Here is a 17,252-nt window from a genome sequence, read left to right as displayed (position 1 = left end):
TAGATTAGCTCATGCAGTCTGCATAGGCTAATCAGGACAACACTTTCCATTTCCATGCAATTTTTTTGTTGAAGGAAGTCTCTTCTTTAAGAATATCCAGTCTAGCAGAAAGTGTTGTCCTTAATAAGCCTATGTGGATTCAACAGACTAATCTGGGATAACACTTTAAACACATGCACTAAGCCCCATTTTCCCCAGATCAAGATAGAAATTGTGTTTTACCTGCAGTTGGTGATATTCACGTAGGTATCTCTCACGTAGCTGCAGCTTCTTCTCAGCCTCTCCCACACTCTCAATGACCTGTTCAGGGGGCAGTAACTCTCCAAACCTTGGTGCTCTCCCCTGTCGTTCCTCCTCATTCTGAAACCGTAGCAACGGCATCCCTATGCCGCTGTCTGAGCTGGCCGTTGTCCCAAACAACGGAAAACTTGGCTGGCGAGGCAAATTTGACTGTGGCGGTGGAGGAGCAGGATGGAAGAATCCAGGTTCTGGTATGTATCGAGGCAAGGATTGACTACGCTGGCTAACTGGGAACTTGTGCCCTGGAACTGTCCTATCCACTTGGAGTAGTGGCATATCTGGAATGTCTTGGCTCGGCACAAAGTTGAACTGAGACCCCCACACATTTCTTGGTATTGGAGGAAACCGTACACCATCACTTTCTCGTTCAGCTTGAATGCGTAAAAAATGTGGATATAAGTTTCCAGCAGCATCTGGAGCATCAACTCTATACACCTCAATGTTCTGTTGTGGCCTTAATTCAGAAATTCTCAACGGAGAATCAACCATGTTCTCCTTCCCAGGCGAAGACCTCGACCTTTTCTTGGTTTGTTTCTTTTCTTCGTCTTGCAAGTTTCTCAGCTCTCCAAGAACATTTCTAATGGAGTTCTTTCCCTTGAGAGATCTCCTGCCACCTTGTTCCTGTGGAATCTCCTCATACGCATAAGCAGGCGTCTGATTAGCTGAAGGTGGTTCCATAGGAACATAGGCAGGCATCTGATTGGCTGGAAGTTGTTGCATAGCAATAGGGGGAGCAACGCCATCTAGGGCCCCCATCATTGCAATCATGCTCTGGTGCTGCACCTGGGCATTAAAAACACATGTTTTTACACTACTACTAATAAGGTAAATTTGAATTACATACAAAAGGCAAGTCTCTCTATTTTTCTTTCATAGGAGATAAGGGGATAGAGCAGTTCTCTGGAAGTTAATTCCTTTGAGGAAGAAGCTTATGATTTTTAGAACAGCTTGAGGAAATGCACAATGATCTGCCTGGTTGTCTAGCTTTTTCCTTTGAAGAGATACATTAAATAAATTCAGTTTTAACAAATAAATACATGCACATCTATTCATAAGCGTTTATCAGAATTAAAAGAAATTCATATGCAATTATTTTACTGGTATACAATTATTTTTATTATACCTCACTTTTATTCACAATGCTAAACTCCCATAGGCCATCGTGACATAGAAATACTGTCATACCCAGCGGGAAAAAATTTACTGTCCAAAAAATACTGTCGCCCGCTACATTGGCAATCACATGCCACCAGCGGAAAAAAAAAATACTGTCCAAAAAAATACTGTCGCCCGCTACCTTAGCAATCACGTGCGGAATGGTAAAAAATAATACTGTCTCATTCGCGCATGCGCAGTACGCAGTTTTGCATGTCCATTGTATTTGGATAATTAAAATATCAATTGCAGCTGAAACTGTGCTGTAGAATAGATTAATGCCATTATTAAAGCTTTGACAGGAGTCATAAAAAAAATCAATTTAGCATCAACGACACGCTTTCCTCAATGGCAACTTTAATCCAATGCTAATAACAATAAAGTTACAACGATATACACTTCCAGTGTCTGTTCTTAAGGTGTTATGCATGACAAACACACAATCCGAAATACGTTTTGGATTTGTTCGATGCTTTAAATAATTATCTTACTGTTAAAAAAACCACCACTTCCATATTGTTATCCCAAAATGTTTGGTCAGCGAAATGACGTCACACGAGTACGTCATAAATTGCGTAATCAAGTGATAAAAATAAAATACGGAAAGCTGGTTCGGTAATGTATTTTTAAAGAAATAATTGACGACTAAGAAAATTGATGGAATAAATCGATTACTAGGTCGATGCCGAATAAAGCAAAGTTCATTTTGCTCGGCCCAAAAATCTCGACCACTCAACATATTAATGGTTGTTTATTGCTGAAATTAAATACAATTATTGAATATTAAAAATTGTTCATGGTTCATATAAATTCTTCATGTTTGAATAGTTTGTTTGGTATAATAAAATAAAAATTACATGTCTGACAGGGTGACAGTAAATTCGTCAACTTTTGGAAAAATACTGTCAACCTTGGCTTCGCCTCGGTTGACAGTATTTCCTCAAGTTGACAAATTTACTGTCACCCTGTCAGACATGTAATATTTATATACTGTCTCCTGCACCCAAAATAAAAGCTTTACAAATTGGCACTTTTAAAAGAAATGCACAGCATCCAGTAATCCAGTGAATGTTCTTTAAAAACATAAATGCCATCAAAGAAAGTTGCAAATGTGAACAACACCGAAGAGCAAACACTGAGTATTGTCATAGACTTAAACATATACAGGACAATATTTTTTTATCTGAAACAAGAGGATTTAACCCAATTATTATGATTTGCAAACATGGGGAGCAAAACTCCCTAAAACCAGAATTATTTTTTGCAAGCAAGGGAGCTAAACTCCAGAAATCAATAGTTGTTATTTGCAAATAAGGGAGCTAAGCTCCATAAAACTAAATTATAATTTGCAAACAAGGAGAGATAACATCCATAAAACAAGAATTATAATTTTAAAACAATGGAGATAAACTTCAGAAAAAAATAATTGTTATTTGCAAAGAAAGGAGCTAACCTCCATAAAACTAAATTATAATTTGCAAACAAGGGGATATAACATCCATAAAACAAGAATTACTATTTGCAAACAAGGGAGCTAAACTCCAGAAAACAATAATTATTATTTGCAAACAAGGGAGCTAACCTCCATTAAACAATAATTATGATTTGCAAGCAATGGAGCTTACCTCAATAAAACTAAGAATTATTATTGGCAAACAAGAAAGCTAATATCCATAAATCAAGAATCATTATTTGCAAACAATGGCAGCTAACCTCAATAAAACAATAATCATCATTTGCAAAAAAGAGTGCTAACCTCCATCATTCTCCTCAGTTCTCCCCTCACGATCAGCTGTAACTGCTGGGCCAGGTCCATTCCCTGCACATTGACTGGATTACCTGCCCCTGCCTGCGTTCCAGCCTGCACATCGTTCATGACAGAGGGGGCAGTGTGGGCGGGATCCCCTCCCAAAAGTCCACCCCTGGGAATGAGAGCAAACATAATAGAGCCGTGCTCTGGTATAACACTTTATGTACATGCAATAAGCCAGTTTTTCTTAGAACAGGGCTCACAAAAATAAGCTCATACACATTCCTACCTGTAATGAGGGGGTCTGGGTGGGGCCGTGTTGTTGCCATGGAGACCAAAAGCAGGTGGCATGGTTACTCGGGATACATCTGCTGACTGCAACTCCACCTGGTGACTTCGCTGTAGTCTGCTGCTGGGACTGTTACCCATCAATGGGGTGCTCGTCTAAATATATTATACATAAGATATAATTAATATAAGATATCTGTGCAAACTGGGCTTCAAGCATGCATGTTATGTGTTATCCCAGATCAGGGAAAATACTTTCAATCTAAACTTGATTATTGTTTAAAAGGAGTCTCTTCTAAATGAAAATCAAGTCAAAAAAGAAAGTGTCTTCTCTAATTAGCCTGTGTCAAATGCACAGGCTAATCTGAAATGGCACTTAAAGCACATTCATTTAGCCCTGTTTTCCCAGAACTTGGCTCATTATAAGGTTTGTTCATATTTGTTCTGACTTGATGTGAGCAAAGTTTGGAAAAGTCTACCATTTTCGACACCATTTATGACCATTTTGTCATAGACTCCAAAAGAAACATAACATCTTTTTTTTAAGCCCAATAACACTTGTGAACTAGAAAACAAGAGGGCAATGGGCCCTAAGGTGCTCAATTGAGACCCAAATTAACTAAACTACAATGTATACTGAGAAGTGCCAGCTGATTCATGAAAATTTGACCAAAAAAGTGTCTTCTAGAGTATTTACATGGTTGTTTTATTTGTCCTAGTGACCTAGTTTTTGGATTTACATGACCCAGTTTAAAACTGAGCCGAGAATTGATTAGGACAAATGTTCTGACCATGTTTCATGAAGATTGGCCAAAATATGTGGCTTAAATAGTGTCAACAAGTTTTAAGAATGGCCGTATCAAGAAAACTGCACCCCTCCCATGGAAGCCATGTTTTTGAACAAAACAAAATATTTTTAATTTCACGGAGAAGTAATTAGACCAAGAGTTCTGACTTTGTTTCATTTAGATTGCACAAAAAAGTGACTTCTAGAGCGTTGACAAGGTTTCATTATAGCAATATATGGAAAACTGCCCCGCCCTCTGGCAATAATGTTTTCAACAGACCGAAGCCATTTTTAAACTAGTACAATATATCGTTGGAACAAATTTTCTGACTAAGTTTCATGAAGATAGGACATTAAGCGTGGCCTCTAGAGTGTTTAAATGTTGACAACCCACGAGGGACGACAGATGATGCATAAAAGGTGACCATAAAAGCTCTCCATGAGCACTTTTTGCTCAGGTGAGTTTAATAGTAAAATTATCACTTCATTTATTGATCAATATAGCAAAAGATACAGTTCTAAAGTGTTGCTGAAGCCTCCAACTGATAGATTGGAAAAAAAGAACATAGCATTAAAATAATTTGATTATTTCTACAGTCTTACTGACCCAGTTGTGAGATTTGTATAAAATATAGGAAGAAGGGTATAATCCTGACGAAAGCCGAAATAAAATTTAATTTCCAACATTGCCAAGTTTAAATGATTGCAGGTTTCAGGTGTTGTTTTTTTAACGTCAGCAAGATTTGCGCACTATATAGTTCCTTCTGGTGAAACAATACTAGGAAGCTTAAAAGTAGTCCCCTCTGGTGAAACACTATGGGTTGGGGGTGTAAAAGTAGTCCCCTCTGGTGAAACACTAATAGGGGGGTTAAAAGTTGTCCCATCTGATGAAACACAAGTGTGAAAGTAAAAAGTAGGCCACTCTGATGAAACACTAGTGGGTGGAGTTAAAAGCTCTTCATTGAAAATCTCATTTAAAGCTGTCTATAGCAAACATTTCAAGAAATAAAACAAATGCCTCAAAGAGAGATAAGCCACTTACAATGGGTGGATGGGAGCCCCGTTCTGGAGATGCATTGAGCTGCAGCGTGTGGTTTAAAGCTGAATTGTTCCTGGAATCTGGACTCGAGTCCAGTCTCTGGGAACTCTTCAGTTTTAGACTCTTACTGCGTCCTGCCCTTCCACTCCCTGACCTGAAATCACAGATGTTTTCCTGGCTCCACATCATTGCTTGTAAAACGTTAATCTGAATTCTTGCAGTGTAGGTTTTTTTTATTCCTTTGTTTTGTTTGCGGTTGTTTTAAAATATTGCAATGGCTGTTTCCTCTCATGATTTTGAGATAAAATGAAAAAACTTTTAATGATTTAATATGAAATGAAAAATCTTTATCTCAAAGATTAGAACCTTAATAATTAGTTTATACCCAAATATACATTTTACCTTCCCCTATATTGTATCTATTGCAATAAAAACGTAAATATAATACTGTTATTTTTTCCAGGACCCAATATGTTCAACTTCTAGGCTAGACAATTGTGTCGCGTTCTGAGAAAACTGGGCATAATGCATGTGCGTAAAGTGTTGTCCCAGATTAGCCTGTGCAGTCCACACAGGCTAATCAGGGACGACACTTTCCGCCTAAATTGGATTTTTGCTAAGAAGAGACTTCATTTAAACGAAAAATGTCATTAAAGCGGAAAGTGTCGTCCCTGAATAGCCTGTGCGCACTGCACAGGCTAATCTGGGTTGACACTTTACGCACATGCATTATGCCCAGTTTTCTCAGAACACGACTCAATACATGAGTTGCTAGGTTACTTACCTTTGAATGGACAGCTGCTGTTTCAAATCTGCCTCATAAGCTTCTTCCTCAAGGGAGCTTACCTCCAGAGAACTACTGTCATCTCCCCTGAAAGACAAACAGAGTGACCTGCCTTGGATCTGCTGAATAACAATTTAAGCTTTGCTTTGGAATAATGGGGCTTAATGCATGTGCGTAATGTGTTGTCCTAGATTAGCCTGTGTAGTCCACAATGGCTAATCAGGGATGACACTTTCTGCTCTAATGGAATTTTAGGTTTAAAGAGTCTCTTGCAACACAAAAATACAGTTGAGGCGAAAAGTGTTGTCCCTAATTAAACATGGGAACACTCTATGCACATGCCTTAAGCCCACTTTCCCCAGTTTGGGGCTCACTTTCCCCAGTTTAAGGCTCAATTTACAATCTGTGCATGAAAATGAGACACATATCTGACATAAAAGAATAGAATACATATTATCATAAAGCTTGGGAAGAAACTAAGATGAATGCACTTCACCATTATAACATATTGCTATGGTACATGTATAAAGAAACTCATTATATGAAATGGAAACGCTTAATTTGAATTGTCACTTAAAAGAACCCATAAAAGCACATAATTCATGCTTAAAGAGTTCCTATGTTTCAGGTCAATATATGTGAGCAATTTAGAATGTATGTATATACACATAGAAAATGAACACAAATATTCATCTCTATATATAAAGGTTAGTGTATTATCATGCAAAGTTAATTACTGTTAATGTATTACAAGATTGTAATTAACCTGTTTTTGGGAAAACAGGATTTAAAACATGTGCATAAAGTGTAATCCCAGATATGTCTGTGAAGTCAACAAAGGCTTATTGATTTGTGTCTAGACTGGATTTTTATTTTGAAGAGACTTTCTTTACACAAACAAATTCATAACAGCACTGCACAGGCTAATCTGGGATAGCACTTAAGGCACATGCATAGAGCCCTGTTTTCCAAGAGAAGAGCCCTATTGTATTGTAGCAGTTGTAGAAATACTCTGGTCAATAAGAATAGTTATTTGGTACATAAAACAGCTGTAATATATTTGAAAATTGTATTAAATGTCAATTTAAGGATTTGAACAATAGTGTTATTGTATTAAATGTAATACAATAAAAAATTCTTATTTCCATCCTGTTATGTAGGTAATAAAAAACACACTGTGTACTAATACCCAACACTAGCTAAATTATCTACAAACATTTATTCAAGCCAGTCAACAAAGACAGAAAATACACTCCAAAACTAGTGTCACACATGAAATATTGATAACTGTACATTCATACAGCAATACATCATTTTTTACAGCTTAAACTAAACAAAAAACGCACATATTTTTATTGAAATGTATTATTTGAATAATTTAAGTTATAAAATGCTCTATTTTCATAAAATAAATCTGTATAACTAAGTACAAAAAAGTCGTAACATGTGATTTTGAAATGAATACACCAAATAATGTGATTTCAAAGGTAATACATAAAAGCCATGCGACGTCTTGAACGTTCATACATTTTTGAAGAGCAAATAATAATTAGCGTAAACTATCCTACATTAAGCATTCTGTGACTACTTACTGTGTAAAATGATGACTGAAATGGTAAATGATAAGTGAGAATACATAACAAACCATGAGTCATGGCAATGTTATATTCCAAACTGTATACAAATAAACACATTTTACATTAAATGCAAGTAAATATGAGTCACACTCTGGAAACAAGAGTTTCCCAGTCAGAGACATATGTACCCCCAAACAGGGCTTTGAACTAGTGACCCCAATTTCGATAGGGGTCATCTTCTGTCCAAGGCCAATGCACATGTGAAGTATCAAGCCGATCAGTCAATTTGTTGACAAGTTGATCAGAAACAATTTTCACACTTATTGTGACAGTGACCCTGACCTTTGACCTAGTGATCCCAGCTTCAATAGGGGTCATCTACTGTCTAAGGCAAATGCACATGGGAAGTTTCAAGCCAATATGCCAATTTGTTGACAAGTTATTGATCGGAAACAATTTTGCCACTTATTGTGACATTGACCTTTACCTTTGACCTATTGACCGCAATTTCAATAGGGGTCATCTACTATATAAGGCCAATGTACAAGAGAAGTATCAAGCTAATCGGTCAATTCGTTGAAGAGTTATTGATCGGATACGATTTTTACACTTATTGTGATAGTGACCTTGACCTTTGACCTAGTGACCCCAATTTCAATAGGGGTCATCTACTGTCCAAGGCCATTACACATGGGAAGTATCAAGCCAATCCTTCCATCATTTCACAAGTTATTGATCGGAAATGAACTTGTCTAAAGACAGACAGACTGACCGACTGACAGACAGACTGACCGACATCCAGCAAAACAATATACCCCCTCTTCTTCGAAGGATGGCAGTAAAGTGGGGTTTAATGCATGTGCATAAAGTGCCGTACCTGATTAGCTTATGCAGTCTGCGCAGTATTATCAGGGACAACTCCTTCTGCTTTTATTTTATTCTCTGTTTAAAGAGAGTCCTTTCTAAGCCAAAGTCCAGTTCAAGCCAACAGTGTCATCCCTGATAAGCCTGTACAGACAGCACAGGCTTATCTGGGATGACACTTTACCCACATGCATTAAACCCCGCTTTCTCAGAGCATGTCTCAAATCTTTTCTGTTTCTTACATGCTATTAAATTGCATAAAAATAGCAATCACAAAATCTACTAATATTTAATGTTATATGTTTGTCATTTAAATGTTGCTACATGATTATAATCCCCAGAAACTATGACAATAACTGTAAACTGGTATATCAAATAAAAGCAATTAATCATGCAAATTGTCTGTGCGTTGTGAATAGGGGTTTTAATGAATGTGTGTAAAGTGTTGTCCCAGATTAGCCTGTGCAGTCTGCACAGGCTAATCAGGGATGACACTTTCCACTTTTATGATATTTTTCTTTTAAAAAAAAGATGTTTTTAGCAAAAATCCAGTTTCGGCCGAAAGTGTTGTCTCTGATTAGACTGTGCGCATTACACAGGCCGATCTAGGACGACACTTTACGCACATGCATTAAACCCCCTTTTCACAGAGTGCGGCTCATATAAATATGTTAGTTTGAAGAAGTAAGAATGTATCTTGCATATGACCTATGAAATTATGAAGCATGTCCCAAAGGATAAAAAATTAACACGAGGACCCTTTGGATCTTTAAACGTTCCCCTAAGAGACTGTAGCTCAGTTCTATAATACTCTAGACCTCTGGTCTAGGGCTACCTTTTACAACAGGGGCATATTTTGAACAAAGTTAGTACAGGACCATTATTTGATGTAATATACGAAATACTGCGTGATGTTCCATACCATTTGTGTGAAGTTATTTTTGCTAATTTAGTTAATATTAAAATGTAACATCTGGGGTGGGGTCAATTTTGACCCCAGGGTAATGATATGAAATTTGTAGAGGTACACAATATAATGTTACATAGCAAAAGTTCGCCCTCTGCACATACAGTTTTGCTTATATTTTAAGTTTTCATTTTTAAAACCCCATGTTGGCCCCATGTCCATAGTGATCAACCAACCAGAACCATTAAAACAATTATCATAAAGGACCACCTCAAGGCCCATTCCTGTGATGTTTCATCACAGTCTGCCCAGCTGTTCAGGAGTAGAGGTTGTTTGAAACAAAAGTTTACAGACTGATGACAGTCCAGTGCTACAGCTGGAATTAATCACCATGAGCATGTTGCTAAGATGAGCTAACAAACTGGATAAATCAACACGAGTCGATTCAACCAATATGTGACAGTTGTTGAGAATTGAAGAGCATTTTTCCTCATTTTATAATTGTATGAACTGTCAGAAAAATTACGCCTTATTTGCATTCTACTGATTAAACAAACCATTAAAAAAAATTACCTACCCATCAAGAACCTTCTTGTAAGCAGTTTTCATTTGTTCTGTTTCTTCTTGTGTTGAGGTGATGCTTCTCACAAAGTCCAGGGTTCTGTCCCTTGACATATCAAAGCCTGCGCTCTGTGACCTTGAGGCATCCTGTTTTGGACTTGGTGACCTTGGCCTTTGACCTTTGGGACTGTGTGACCTTGACCTTGGAATGTTGGAGACCTGAGTGAAGCTGTCATGTTCTGTTATTTCCTCAACCGTTTGAAGAGCTTTCTTTTTTGCACGATCTCTCGGCGTTCTTGGTGTATTCTCCACCTGAGCATCAGCTTTTGTCTCAAATTCATCTTGACGATCATTACCCAGGTATTTTTGCTTTTTCCCACTATCATATTTATTCTCCAGCAGCCACAGTCCAAGCACCACAAGCTGAGTTGGAACCTCAATTCGCATAGTGGGCTTTAACCCCAGATCTTTGTTGCCCTTCCCATGAAGCCCCAGCAAGTTCTGTTTCCCGGCCCAGTGGTGCAGGTAGTCCAACAAATGCTGCAGAGCCAGGTACCTGTCAAGTAATGATACAATTACACAGATAGGTTATGAACAATAACCATTAAAATTACTAATTGTTGGACTATACACCTGGGTTATGTCCGTATTTACGATAATGAGAATCATATGTCAACATAATTCTAGCCAGCCAGAAGGCACAAAGTAATTTTCCCTTGCTCATTTTGCTAATTAGTTCATTCTTTCAAAGCACATGTAGCGGGTTCATTGGTGTATATTTTCAGGTTAAATGGCAGACGGACATTCTGTCAATTCAACAATTGGTTTGACCTCATTAATGAGAGAGGCATCAGTTTACTTTATGTAATGACTTATATATATTCAAGAGAACCACCTTGGCAAGTCACTTAGGGATTAACACCAATAATCAAATAAATAATAAAAAACAGTTTATCATACCGTTGTCCAAAATTTACGTCCAGAATCCAGTGAACTTCTTCACTACTGGCCACATCTCGATACAAGACCTCCTCGGAATGGAAGAATCTTGAGGCCATAACCGTCATATTGGGTTTAGCCCTTGAAGGAGACGATGGGGGTCTACTTTTGCCAAACAATGATCCCTCACTAACAAACTTTGACATCCCTGATTGCTTCGGCGACTGGGCCATGTTGCCTGAACTGTTGCTCCTAAAGAGATTCCTTTTCTGCTGGTGTGAAGCGGAGTCCTTTTCATCTGACATTTGAGACTCACTCTGACTTCGGAAGAACTTTGCGCGAGGGGATGCCATAACAACGGAGCTTGTCTTCTTCTGGTAAGTTTCCTCATTCTTTGACAGATGTGCCTCCAATTCAGCCTCTCTGATCTGCTTGGAGAAGGGCAGCAGGATGGCGTGCATTTTTGCCTTCCCTGATTCTGATTCCCTCTCCACCACTTTTGTGAAGCAGATGGCATAGAACCTGTCCAGAAATTCCAGGTACGACTGTTTGGTCTCAAATGACCTTGACCCAATACAAATATTCCCGCTGCTTCCATTCTCACTCTCAGTCTCGGCCTCTGAGCTAAAAACAAACTCATCATACTGTCCAAAAATCTTGCGTTTCTTCTTCAACACCTTCTGAACAACGTCGCACTGTTTATGGAAGTACACCGACAGGGTCTTAGCTCGCGGGGAAGCCTGATAGAACGTCACGGACTTCCTGACGGAGCTGTCTTCATCAACGTCATCGCTATCCTGGCTCTTTCTCCCTTCCTCACTAGGTCAAATTAAAGAGAAAGGTTGTTAAGGCTCTTCAAGTCACATTTAACATAGAATCTGCATATGGCCAGAACATTTGTTCTAATGGCATTTCAGCTGAGTTCAAAAGTTAAATTTGCCTAGAAATGAGATATTCATGTTTAATAAAGTACTTTGTTTTCAACTCCTACTACTCAGAATAACTTGGTTCCTTCTGGTTTCAGGTGAGCGTCTTTGGTCACGTGACCTTTTTATAATATCAAACAGGTCTTTTTTATTATCAATACTATTGTCTTTTTATTACCCCACTTGAGCACAAGATTTTTTGTATTTTTTATTAGCTCAACTAAGCACAACATTTTTAATATTTGTTTTTAGCTCACCTGAGAACAACCTTTTCGTCCAGTCTAGCAGACTTCCCGTCGTCCTCGGGCACGACCTCGATGCTCTGCCAGCTGGTCACAAGTCTCTCAAGCTTTTCTTGCACCTTGCATTAATAATGTATTTTACACAATGCAATTCAGCACCAAATTAACCTTCATAATGTTCAATATATTAAAGATAAAAGATATGAGTACTTATTACTAAAACTTTATAGTATGCATGTGCAAGTTAGTTTTGTTGGTGTAATCATTGAAATATTAACTCAATAAATTGCAAATTATTGTATGTTTATAACTTTTTGCATGTAATCATCTGTACATACCTGTACTTAAAATACACTGTATGTAAAAAATGTATGTATGTAATATCTATGGAGAAAATAAAATGACGCACACAAAAATTACAAATTAAATTCTTGTATGTATGCATGTCTATAATATCTTACGGAGGAAATAACTTATTTTATTTACTCATCAAATCATCAAATACCTGCGTTAAAAATACTCTGTACATAAAAAATGTATGTATGTAATATCGACGGAGAAAATAAAATAATGCACAAAAAAAGCATGCTTGTTCTTGCACCTCTGGATCATAAGTCTGCGGTGCGTAGAAGTGTTCAGCCAAGATGTCCGCCGTGTCCTCCGTCGCAGGAAGCTCCAGAATGAGGGACAGGATGATCTTACGGATGCAGCCATCATCAGCAATGTACTGGCTGAATGTCAGCATGTGCACCGCCCACTTCAGGAGTTCAAAGCATTCCTGTATGTACTCCTTGCCTAGAGTGGATTCTGGACTTTCCTGGCAAAAGAGAAGACTTAGTTTAAACAAATTTATATTTTGGCAAGTACATTAAATATAAAAATACACAATACAATTGGTATTGAAACAGAAGAAATAATTCTTATAGAGATTGGGAAATTGGGAAAAAAGAGAACTTGTAAAGAAATAAATATTCTGATTACCACATGTGCTTATTTGCATTAGTTTTCCTTCAATAAATGCATAAGAAAACAAATCACACATTTGTCATGCTTCGTCTGAAAATTTCAACGGTCCCACCAATAGAAGTACTTTAGCTTGCCTCAATTTAAAAGAATGTTAATAAACAAGGGCTGTTTGTAAAACATGCATGCCCCCCATATGGGCTGTCCATTGTAGTGGCAGTCCATTGTGTGAGCACGATTTTTGTCACTGTGACCTTGACCTTTGACCTAGTGACCTTTGACCTGAAAATCAATTGGGGTCATCTGCGAGTCACGATCAATGTACCTATGAAGTGTCATGATCCTAGGCAAAAGCGTTCTTGAGTTATCATCCGGAAATCATTTTACTATTTCAGGTCACCGTGACCTTGACCTTTGACCTTGTGACCTCAAAATCAATAGGGGTCATCTGCGAGTCATGATCAATCTACCTATGAAGTTTCATGATCCTAGGCAAAAGCGTTCTTGAGTTATCATCCGAAAACCATTTTACTATTTCAGGTCACCGTGACCTTGACCTTTGACCTAGTGACCTCAAAAACAATAGGGGTCATCTGCAAGTCATGATCAATCTACCTATGAAGTTTCATGATCCTAGGCATTTGCGTTCTTGAGTTATCATCCAGAAACCATTTTACTATTTCGGGTCACCGTGACCTTGACCTTTGACCTAGTGACCACAAAATTGATAGGGGTCATCTGCGAGTCATGATCAATCTACCCATGAAGTTTCATGATCCTAGGCGTATGCGTTCTTGAGTTATCATCCGGAAACCATTTTACTATTTCGGGTCACCGTGACCTTGACCTTTGACCTAGTGACCTCAAAATTGATAGGGGTCATCTGCAAGTCATGATCAATCTACCCATGAAGTTTCATGATCCTAGGCGTATGCGTTCTTGAGTTATCATCCGGAAACCATTTTACTATTTCGGGTCACCAGTGACCTTGACCTTTGACCTAGTGACCTCAAAATCAATAGGGATCATCTGTGAGTCATGATCAATCTACCCATGAAGTTTCATGATCCTAAGCGTATGCGTTCTTGAGTTATCATCCGAAAACCATTTTACTATTTTGGGTCACCGTGACCTTGACCTTTGACCTAGTGACCTCAAAATCAATAGGGGTCATCTGCGAGTCATGATCAATCTACCTATGAAGTTTCATGATCCTAGGCGTATGCGTTCTCGAGTTATCATACGACAACCACCTGGTGGACGGACGGACTGACCGACCTACCGACCGACCGATCTACCGACCGACCGACCTACCGACCTACCGACCGACCGACCGACCGACATGAGCAAAGCAATATACCCCCTCTTCTTCGAAGGGGGGCATACAAATTTCATGTCTATGCAAGTTTAGACTTGCAATTGACGTCATACTAAACCAACCACAACACAATTCAGTACCTTACAACCATGAAATGTTGTTTGTTTGATTGGATGTTTCACAATACTTATTCAACATCGTTTCAGTGATATCACAGAGGTCAGTAAACCCTGGTATACTTTCCTTGGGTACGCTGGTTCAGCCAGTGCATACATACATATAATTATGCCAGGAACTGACAACTGCCTCACTTGAACTGTCAACTGCCTCACTTGAACTGACAACTGCCTCACTTGAACTGACAACTGCCTTAATAAGAATAAACTGACAGCAGCCTTACTCAAATGAACTGACAGCAGCCTTACTCAAATGAACTGACAGCAGCCTTACTCAAATGAACTAATAACTTCCTTACTCCAATCAACTGACAGCAGCCTTCCTTGAACTGATATCTGCCCAACTTCCTGACTTAAATGAACTGACAACTGCCTTACTTGAATGCGATGACAACTGCCGTAGTTGAATGAGATGACAACTGCCTTATTCCAATGAAATGACAAATACCTGACTTAAAAGAACTTAAATGAACTGACAATTGCATTAGTGAAATGAACTGACAACTGCCTTACTTGACTAAACTGACAACTGCCTTACATGAATTATCTGGCAACTGCCTTACTTAAATGAACAGACCACGCTTTCCTTTAATGATCTGACAACTTCATTACATGAATGAACTGGCAAGTGCATTACATGAATGAACTGGCAACTGCATTATTCGAATAGGGAGGAAGACTAATCACAGTAGAAACAAATAAAAGTTATTTATCAATTTTCCCAAAACTGCTATGATATAAAACTACTATTTCGCTAACCTGGCCATCCTTTTCATTCAGGTGTGTTCCCCGCATACGCAGATGCTGTGAGAGCTTGTCTCTCACGTGGAGGAGCCAGAGTATCGTGCAGAAGTCACGGAAGCTGTCTAGAACCTCATGAACGCTGGGAACTTGGCGCAGGTCGACAAATTCAGAACGGAAAATCTTGTACTGCTGCAGAATCTCCGGCAGCTCCAAACAAGGACCCTCTGTTGTCGCCTATTTGAGACAAAATGACACTATTTTATTCACTTTTTTTTTTAAATGGACAGAAAATGTTTATAAAATGTCAGGATTCCCAGCTTTTTGTATGAACAAAATTCCCTGATTTTCCCCTGATGGAAAATAAATATTCCAGGATCATATTTTCAACCTATTATTGTTTTCGACAATAAATAGCAGTTGCAGACATAACTAAGCTACGTAGTTTATCATCCTTGTCCTTTCGGGTAATTCCAAGTTTACATTTATCTGAATGGACTCTGTGACTACTTGCGTAGTTTATCATCCTTGTCCTTTCGGGTAATTCCAAGTTATTAAAGTTTAAGCTGCTTGAACAGAATAAAAAATAGTAGCAATACCGTAGGGTAAAAAACGTTTAGGTGTCAAATCGCTGCCTGAACGATAAGTTGTATTTTAATGTCCGATTAAGATTGTAAAAAGGTACCAGTAATATTATCGCAAGTGTGGCGATAAAAGTGATCACAAGTGTAATGATCAAGTAAAAGTATTATCGCAAGTGCGAAAAAGTGTGATCACAAGTGTAGTGATCAATGTCCGATTAAGTATATTATCGCAAGTGCGAAAAAGTGTGATCACAAGTGTAGTGATCAATGTCCGATTAAGTATGTAAAAGGTACAAGTAAAAGTATTGGATCACAAGTGTAGTGATCAAGTAAGTGTTAACGCAAGTGCGCAAAAAGCGTGATCACAAGTGTAGTGATCAATGTCCGATTAAGTATGTAAAAGATCACAAGTGTAGTGATCAAGTAAGTGTTATCGCAAGTGCGCAAAAGTGTGATCACAAGTGTAGTGATCAATGTCCGATTAAGTATGTAATTCGCAAGTGCGAAAAAAGTGCGATCACAAGTGTAGTGATCAAGTAAAAGTTATAGTGTGTCATTAAAAGTGTCATGGCGATTATCATGTAAAAGTGGATACAATGGTCAAGCGATTGGTAGAACTAGGTTTAGCCCAGCAAAGTATATGGTTCTTCCTAGTTCGGTCGCTTGATGAGCAATAGCATTTTTTATTTTGGGTACACGGTGTTGCTACTATAACGGTGTTACTTCACGTTTTGTAATTTTATCGTGTGCTCATCCACCTCCGGTAGGTATATTTTCAAAGTAACAGGTTTCCACGAGTGAGTAGCCGATTTTTCGTTGGGCTCGTGGTTACCACCGGCTGTTTTTTCGCTGCGGCCTTTTATATCCCACTTTTTACTCGTATAATATTAAAGAGATCTGTTAGTGAATACTTTGTGCATTCTATTACATTTTGTGATGTTTATTGGGAGGCAAAATATTTTGGAATCGGGTCATTAAACTAGTTAAATGGAGTAATGTGTTGTTTTATCGTTGCAGTCGTAAAATAAATAGCAGTTGCAGACATAACTAAGCTACATGTATACTACAAAGCCACCATAGCCATGCAGAGGAATCGATTTGCTGCTTTAATTGTATGGACTTCTCGACACAAGTCGGGAAAGTCTGACCAAACACAATTCCCTGAATTTTCCCTGATTTCAGGAATTTTTCCAAAATTCCCTGACTGGAAAAAGTGAGTCTTTTTCCAGGTTTTCCCTGATTTCCAGGTTGGCTGGGAACCCTGAATGTTAATATTAGCAGCGTAGTTCATAGAGAAAAGCAAATTCAGTGAATAGCTGTTTGCTTAATGATGAAAACAATAAACAGCTGT

General features: G+C 38.3%; 1 protein-coding gene across 1 annotated transcript in view; it reads right to left on the bottom strand.

Moving 5' to 3' along the window:
• The window catches only part of LOC127842891 (ciliogenesis and planar polarity effector 1-like), an 84,196-nt gene that overhangs the window by 37,766 nt on the left and 29,178 nt on the right, over nt 1-17,252 (bottom strand). Inside the window, exons 20-30 of the mRNA XM_052372669.1 lie at nt 15,336-15,554; nt 12,721-12,936; nt 12,135-12,238; nt 10,973-11,770; nt 10,029-10,568; nt 7,696-7,710; nt 6,104-6,190; nt 5,323-5,473; nt 3,495-3,649; nt 3,212-3,377; nt 223-1,083 (exon numbers count right to left, since the gene is read on the bottom strand). Of these exons, the coding sequence (XP_052228629.1) occupies nt 223-1,083; nt 3,212-3,377; nt 3,495-3,649; nt 5,323-5,473; nt 6,104-6,190; nt 7,696-7,710; nt 10,029-10,568; nt 10,973-11,770; nt 12,135-12,238; nt 12,721-12,936; nt 15,336-15,554 (3,312 nt within the window). The remainder of the gene's footprint in view (nt 1-222; nt 1,084-3,211; nt 3,378-3,494; nt 3,650-5,322; nt 5,474-6,103; nt 6,191-7,695; nt 7,711-10,028; nt 10,569-10,972; nt 11,771-12,134; nt 12,239-12,720; nt 12,937-15,335; nt 15,555-17,252) is intronic.

The sequence above is a fragment of the Dreissena polymorpha genome, chromosome 8 (assembly GCF_020536995.1).
Source record: "Dreissena polymorpha isolate Duluth1 chromosome 8, UMN_Dpol_1.0, whole genome shotgun sequence".
Taxonomy (NCBI): Eukaryota; Metazoa; Mollusca; class Bivalvia; order Myida; family Dreissenidae; genus Dreissena; species Dreissena polymorpha.
Note: the sequence above shows the minus strand (reverse complement) of the source record. Positions and strands in the feature narration are given on the sequence as shown.